We start from the raw sequence: 8117 nt of genomic DNA, 5'->3' as shown, positions 1-8117 counted from the left end.
ATATGATAGTCTGTTATATTTGACAACCACTAGTGAAGCATGTTTGGGAATCATGACATTTGTATTTGCATTAAAATATTAATAGATTAATAACCAACTAACAAAGTAATGACTCGATTTTCCTCTGAAGTCAAACACTACATACCTAAAGGTTAACTAACTACCAGGAAAAATAGCTAAAGGGAAGCAAAACAGAAAGTTGCTAATAATCCTACCAGACCTGTTTTTTAAAGACCTGTTCCTTTGCTGCACCTCTTTAAATTTTCAGTTTAAAACTTCCTTTCAATTATAAAACTCCAGTTAATAGTAATGTAGATGTTATATGAACCTTTTAGAATTGTATGTAACTCGTTCTCCTTTTATAAAAAAATAATAAGATTGATATTTGAAATTTGAAATAGGTGTCCATTTTAATTATAAGTCCTTAATAACCACACAGTTTATCCTCCAGTTTTAAATATTCATGCAATATAAGTTCATTCTTATTATATTTACTTTAAAAACATGCCACTACGTCACTCTTTATGTGGAATGGTCTAATGGAAATGTATTGTTTCTTGATTTGGGGTACCTTAACCTTTCTATAAATAAAAATTAACATTTTATTTTTAATTGAAGTCAAACATTTTCAACATTATTCAATTATTTTTAAAAATCAAAGCTCATCGTTCCATTTAAATACACTTCTTCAGTTCCGTTTACAGAGTGCAATATGTAAGAAACATTTTTTAGATGGACATTGAATCCACTGATGTAAAAATAAAGAAAATATATGGCGTTTATGTCAATCTTTCTTTATTGTTCTAATTATGAAATAATAAAAATAAACATCTCTGTCTAAAACACATATCAATGTAGAGCACAAGCAGGAGGTGTGGTTTAGAGAAAGAGAAATAAATGCTGCTTGACAGCTGCTTTTTCGCACAGTTGCATTTCTCCCTTTACCTTGACTAGTAGAAGTTTCTTCTGCAATGGGCGACTCGTATGTCATAGCAATAGATTTTGGCACTGCATTTAGTGGGTATGCCTTTAATATCACAACCAGAGAGGAAAAAAGTGAACCACACCTGCAAAGGTGGGGAAAAGAGTATGGATTTGACTCCCCAAAGACTCCAACCTGCATTTTGTTTAATGAAGATGAAACATGTCTGAGTTTTGGCTATGAAGCCAAAATGACATACAAGGAAATGAGCAGAGAAGAAGCAAAGAAGTATTATTACTTTGAAGATTTCAAGATGGCCCTCTATAGCAAAGTAAGTATGAACAAATCCCTCATAACTATATAATGTAATGTTATAATGCATGTTTTAATTCTAATATTTAAGTCTTGGAATCATTCACTATGTTCATCATTTCTATACTTTGGCTACAACTTCCTCAAATAGTTTTTAGTGAAGATGTGTCTCTTAATAATTTTGTGCATTTTTAAATTGTATTAGTTCTATTTTTTACTTGCTTTTTTACATTTTTTGTGTCATTTCTTTTTCTTCTTATTTTATTACAAACATCAAAAACATATTCATTGTTAATTCCATGGGCCATCATTTCTGTGATATTTCAGGTTTTGCCTGACTTTATGTCAGCTAGCATTTCGGATCACTCACACACACCTACTCTCCTCCCTACATGAAACACTCCCTCATCATGAACCTCTTACTGGGCCAGCAGGAGATAATCTGACCTTTTGCTAAATCTGTCCCTGGGTTCATGTCTCTCGTCTATTTCACCCTCCTCATCATCCTCCTCTAACAAATCTTTTTTGTCAGAGGAAAATTGCTCAGCTCCTATTCCGGCACTGAACAATTAGAGTGGAGTTTTTTATTAAGAGTGTGAGTTTTTCTGTTATTGATTAGTCTTTGCATTATGTTGCAGTAATGGCTTTACCTTACTCCTCTCCATTTCTATAACTCAATCTGTTAACTTTAGGCCATATAATGTGACCAACTAGTCTCTCTTAAAAATATTGAGACTTTTATATAAGCAGAACACCAGCTAATTTAGTTATCCTTCTATTTTAAGATATTATTATATCATTCGTAAAATCAGTAAAACTATTACTCTATTTTAATGTATTATTTTAGAGCATAAATTTGGCAAGGAGTCCTGAGGAGGAGGGGTCCTCAGAGCAGAAAATTAACCAAACTAGAAATTTAAACAACAGTGAAAAATCATGTAACAGTCAGATAAATATTAATGTCTAGGTAAAATAAGTGTTTGGGCAAAATGTTTAAGGCTAGCATAGTTAAAACTCAACCATGAAATTTATTCTACTTCAACCCTATCAGATGTCCTAATATTGCTTGTCTACTTTCTAAAACTCTGCTTGTAAACAGTATAAATTGTTTGTAAGCTCCCCCTTTAGAAATCTGACTGTCCCTTTTGAAGGTAGATTAGAAAGAACTTACAAATATACTCAGACCTTTTGAAGTTTAGTAAGCCCTGGAAATTGTTTATGAAACATATCATGTGATGTATCAAGAAAACTAAAGGCATTTTTGGACTGCATGGCCTGGCCAGCCCCTTTCAGCTTTGGTTCTTGTTATTTTTGCATTGAGCATAGTGCAGCCTCAAAGTGTGCTGGGAACATGGAAGCTGCCGATGCTGTCTCCCCACAGACCGTGGAACACTTTGGTTCTTTTTCATCCCATTCAGCTTCTTCTGAACGCATTTGTAAATGAAGAATCTGAGGAAAAGAATTACCTCAGCTTTCCCTCTTCACTAAAATATTCAAATAATTTTCTTCTGAGTTTCATCTCAGAGCTGAATTTGGTGCAGCTAAACTACTGCTGCATCTTGCAGAAATTTCCCCACTGGAACAGAGAAAGATCAGGAAATCCACTTGTTCAGAGACTCAACTTCTGATCACTTCCGTTGGAGAAATGTTCTCCAATTTAAAGAGCTTTGGCTGAAGAGTAGTTTCCAGTGTAGTATATAAAATATGTAATTATTATCATTTCAAAAGTTATAGGTAGGAGTGAATTATAATGGGAATTTCTTGACAATGTTAGTCAAAATGACAGACATTGAGAAAGGCTAATGGTCATCTCTGTACCTGGCCATGGTGCACCAATCAACAACTGAACTCAAACCAGCCTCGCCCAGTCGGCCTGATTAGAATCGCAGCTCTCTGAGCTCCAAGGAGAGGGTTTGGAAGTGCTAATACTAAAATGCTGGACTGAGGTTTGAAATCAGACCGGGTGGAACATTACTAACTAATGCTAAATATAATTAAATTATAATATACATAATATAATTTCAAACAGAAATTAAGATTGCTTATGTCACTAAGCCACTGTATCTAACATCTAAATGAATATCTCCAGGAACTCAGCAGTGATCTGAAGATTAAAGCTGCCAATGGAAAATCTGTGAAGGCATTGAAGGTTTTCTCAGAATCCCTGAGATTTCTTAAAGAAGATGCACTGAGAACAATCAGTTCCACCACATCAGATTTACCGTTCACAGCCTCCGACTTCACCTGGGTCCTGACTGTTCCTGCCATCTGGGATCCTTCAGCTAAACAGTTCATGAGAAAAGCTGCAATGCAGGTAACATCAGGTTTTACAGAGACCAATAAAGTTCTGAAATGTACAGATGGATGAGAGTTTATCATTTTGTAGGCAGGTATTATAACAGAAGAAGATGAGGAAAAACTGGTGATTGCCCTGGAACCAGAAGCTGCTTCAATCTGGTGTAAGAAGCTTCCATCTGAGGGTTTCATCTCTGAGAAGCACAACGCAGAGTCACTGGATCAGTCTGCAGGGACGCAGTACATCGTTGTTGACTGTGGAGGTAATGTGTCTGTGATATTGATGCAATGTGTTATTGATTCATTCACAAAGCATTTTTTAGTTTCTATGTACAAGAACATTATAAAACAATGTTTTGGGGGAGGGGATTGCAGACTGTTATGAAACTAGAATGGCTCAAACTTCAATAGATGTGTTATTATTATTAAACCATTTTTCTCTATTACTCCCTCTGTTTATTTAAGGAGGAACCATTGACATCACTGTTCATGAAGTCCTGGGTGGAGGAGCCCTGAAGGAGCGACACAAAGTCTCTGGAAATAATCTGGGAGGACAAACTGTGGACAGAAAATTTAAGCAGTTTCTCAGAGAGATATTCACTGAAGGAGTCTGGGATGAATTTGAACAAAACTCTCTCAGTGCAGCTCAGAGAATGATGTATGAGTTTAGCTATCTAAAACAGGTAGATAAAGATGTTCAGATCAGCTGTCCAAGAGCACTGGAAAAGTTAGCTAAAGACAAATCAGGCACAGAAAACTTTGTTAAGTCAGAACTTGGTGCTTCCTGGGATGGTGATTTCATCAAAATCTCAAGAGACAAAATGAGATCTTTCTATGATGAAAGCCTGAAGGGCATCACTGAGAATCTCATGGAAATCTTTACCAGTGGTCTCAACATCAAGTACATTCTGTTAGTGGGTGGGTACGCTCAGAGTAAAGTTCTGCAGCAGCACATTACTGACCAGTTTGGACATCAGTGTAAAGTTCTGTGTCCTTTCAGAGCTCAGGAGGCGATTCTGAGAGGAGCTGTAGAGTTTGGTAGAAACCCAAACATTGTGGCTTCTCGTAAAAGTTCCTATACTTATGGATTCGCTGTTTGTGAAAAGTTTGATGAGATCAAACATAAGAAAGAAAAGAAATTTACAGCCAAAGGTGTTGAATGGAGTCGAGATATTTTCAGGAAACTGGTGGAAGAAGGTGAAGATCTTGGTTCAGAGGAGACCAGAAAGTTCTTATGTTCTCCAGCAAAAGATGACCAGAAACAGATGAAACTGAGATTCTTCCGCTCAGTAAGAAAATATCCAGTCTATGTAGATGACTCTGATGTAAAAGAGGAAGGTTCATTCATTGTAGACTTGACTATAGGTAGTAAAGTCAAACTGGAAATTATGTTTGGCTCCACAGAGATAACAGCTACAGGGATCAACCAGACAACAGGGAAGGAAAAAAAAGTCAAAATTGACTTCATGACCAAAGACAAAGAATGTGTCGTTGATGGTGATGTAGAAGATGATGGTAGTGTTGGATCCAGTTCTCAGTCACAGGAATATATTTATGACGGTGCTGATGAAACTTGTTACCAAGGGGTCACAAAAGGTTTGATAAAGGTTTTTGTGTCAGAGTGAATCATCATTGAATCAATATAAGCATTTTCCAGTGAAAGTGGTTATAATCATAAATATCATTGATTATTGGTGTCATTGATTATATAATAGATGAATCCTCGCCATATGGTGGTGGAAAGTAATAGACATATTTTCTGAGATATGTCAACAGTTGCATGGAAGGGATTACTAAAAAGCAGATTAAATGTTATTTTTTACTTTTTGTGCTGAAACAGGTCTAGAAATAATTTTATTTTAATTGTTTTATTAAAATAATGCTGAAGTTATACAAGAGTAAAAAAAATAAGGTGGAATATTTGCTGTGGTGGGAACACTTCAGTTTTCAGCCAACAACATTATTATTGTGCAAAATTTTGTGGTTTGTAATATCAGCTGAGTTTAAATACTCAGCATTATGATCTTTGAAAGATAATTAATCACTGTTTGTGGAATATGGTGCATATAGTGGATCCTGATGGTGCATTTAACTGCTTCTAAGAAACGCGTATGACCATTTCTGGTTCACAAAGGTTTTTTTTTTTCTTTTTAATTGCTATTTGTTTTACTTATTGATGGTTAATGACCAAATCAAAATGAATCATAACTTTGAAAATAACCTCACAAATTTATTACAACTATAGTGCTGATTTTTTTTTTACTAAATATAATAAAGAAATGCTAAGATTACATTTTTACATTATCATTTTGGATTTAAATAGAGGCAGTGGCTAAATGCCAAAATAAGCAAATACTATAATAATAATAATAATAATAATAATAATAATAATAAAAACCCATCCCGGGAGAGTGAGTAGAATCTTCTCATGACTGTGTCTGGAGGGAGACTCATACCCAGTTACTTTTTAAAAATAACCTTTAAGTTGATAATATTTTTTGTTGAGCCCAGTTTTTACAAATTGTTTTAATGGTCAGATTTACTATAATTTGAAATGTCATGTTTTTGTTAGCTGTATACAGAAAAATCATAACAACAATAAAATATTTTTAACAACCATCTGTGTCTAGTTTTCAACACTGAAATAACACATCCTAGATTTTAATTAAATACATTCTCATTGTCTTAATAAAACTTTATTAACACAGTGGAATTGATTAAGAAAATAACAAACATTATCAATGTAAACCAAAAATTATTACATCGTATAGATCTGGATTTGGATTCATAATCAAGTGGAAAATAACATGTCGGTGAATATTCCTCGTGATAAGTCTAAATGAGGCTCAGTAGTGTGTGTGTCCACTTCTTGTCTATATAACCTTCAGATAATGCCTTGAGATGCTCCTGATGAGACGGCAGATTGATTGATAGAGGGGTTTTCATGATATCATAATGCCCATCCGAAGAATGAAGGCCTGCTAAGATAAAGGGCCGAAATAATATCAGGCAAGAGAGTGAAGGATAGTTGAAGGTGCGGAGCCAGGCAGGAGATGGGATCAACTAGGGACACAAAAATATCTGGAGAAAGGCTGGAGGATAGGTGCCCGCTGTAAGGGAACCATGTTGAAAAGTATGAGTGAAAAAGAAAACAACTGAGACATGGATCAACAATGAGAGACAGGCTAGGACATGGGCCGGCTGCAGGGGCTGGAGATGCTGGGACATGGGCCAGCTGATGGGTTACTGAGATAGCTTCAGGGAAACTGAAAGAGGTTGGCAATAGAGCTGTTTGATAGAGGGACAGAAAGCTAGAAGTAGACTTACAGGTTCAATCTTTGGAGGATGCGTGTGAGAGTAATAACGCAGAAACGAACCTGGAAGTAGCAGCATGGGAGGACACAAAAAGGGACATACAGGACAATCAAGTGATACGTTTACACTTTGGACAAGGTAGACCAACCACCACCAGCGAATTGCGGAGTGCTCGTCTGGCACGGAGGGAGCTATAGACACAGAAGAGATACATAATCAACATTAGAGTCAAAATGATCATGGGCGAAACAAGCAGAGATAAGATTAAAGTCAGTTGATGACATGAAACGGACTGGTGAAGGTTCAGATTTATGGTAACACACGACTTATGAGAGCCACAACTAGGGATTCCTTGCAGAGTTAGCCCCTCAGGAAACAGGTTATGGCCGTGGAACAATTTCATAAAAAGCTGGAAACTCTAGCTGCACAAATGAAGGTGAAGCTGAACCAACTACATAGAATATCCCCTCCCCCCCCAAAAAAGGGGGCCATGCCCGACGGACTGAATTTAAAATGGGAAATAGAAAGGAAATGCCATCATAAACTCATCGAAAAGCTTTGACGTGTAGAGATGTGCCACGCGAATGAACTTCACTTGGACCCGGCAATGGGGTTGGGGGTTCAAACTCTAGATGGGGCTGTGAGCTTTAGGATACCTGCAAGAGCTGATTGCCGTAGTGACAGACCCACAAGAACGACTGGTAAGTGTCTAATGGCTATTGGCCCAGAAATGAGACTGGAATGAGCACATTTGAGTGTGGGACAGGGGCAAGCAAGAGAACCAACTACATAACCTGAAAGTGGCAGGATGGTCTGGGAAATAATCTGCCGATGTCGGGAGATCTTGAGATAAGAACTGAGAAGCGACCCATGGGACTTGAACAGGACACATCAGAATAAGGGACAGCTCGGTTGATAGCGGCTAAGCAAGTAGACCAGGAATATCCAGAAATTCGACAGCTAAGGAAAACCTAAAACTTAAGCTATGAAAAGGATTACTTATTGATCACCTGCTGGAATAGTGACTGCTGTGAGAAGAAAATAGAGCCAGAGATTTTCCACAAATATATTACAACCTAAAATCTTCTTCAACAGGCAGAATGAATTTACATAGCTGAACATACACAATGACAATGGCCACGGGAGTCTTGTTAACAAGCTTAAGGGGTTGTATTGAAATTAGTCATAACTAAGCTAACATCCAGGGCCGTGCAGAGGCCACTAAAAGGGCAGGTGCTCAAAAAAGAAAAAAGGGCACATCTTACCGCATTCT

General features: G+C 36.8%; 1 protein-coding gene across 1 annotated transcript; it reads left to right on the top strand.

The window, feature by feature from the left end:
- Positions 1 to 939: 939 nt before the first annotated feature.
- Positions 940 to 5752, top strand: LOC106943777 (heat shock 70 kDa protein 12A-like). Its single transcript, XM_015027074.1, has 4 exons — positions 940 to 1253; positions 3324 to 3548; positions 3621 to 3792; positions 3995 to 5752. The coding sequence occupies exons 1-4, from the start codon at positions 972 to 974 to the stop codon at positions 5152 to 5154; spliced, it is 1839 nt and encodes a 612-aa protein (XP_014882560.1). The 5' UTR covers positions 940 to 971; the 3' UTR covers positions 5155 to 5752.
- Positions 5753 to 8117: the final 2365 nt, after the last annotated feature.

Source organism: Poecilia latipinna, unplaced genomic scaffold (assembly GCF_001443285.1).
Source record: "Poecilia latipinna isolate Pla-1442-1.1 unplaced genomic scaffold, P_latipinna-1.0 Scaffold5911, whole genome shotgun sequence".
NCBI classification, from domain to species: domain Eukaryota; kingdom Metazoa; phylum Chordata; class Actinopteri; order Cyprinodontiformes; family Poeciliidae; genus Poecilia; species Poecilia latipinna.
Note: the sequence above shows the minus strand (reverse complement) of the source record. Positions and strands in the feature narration are given on the sequence as shown.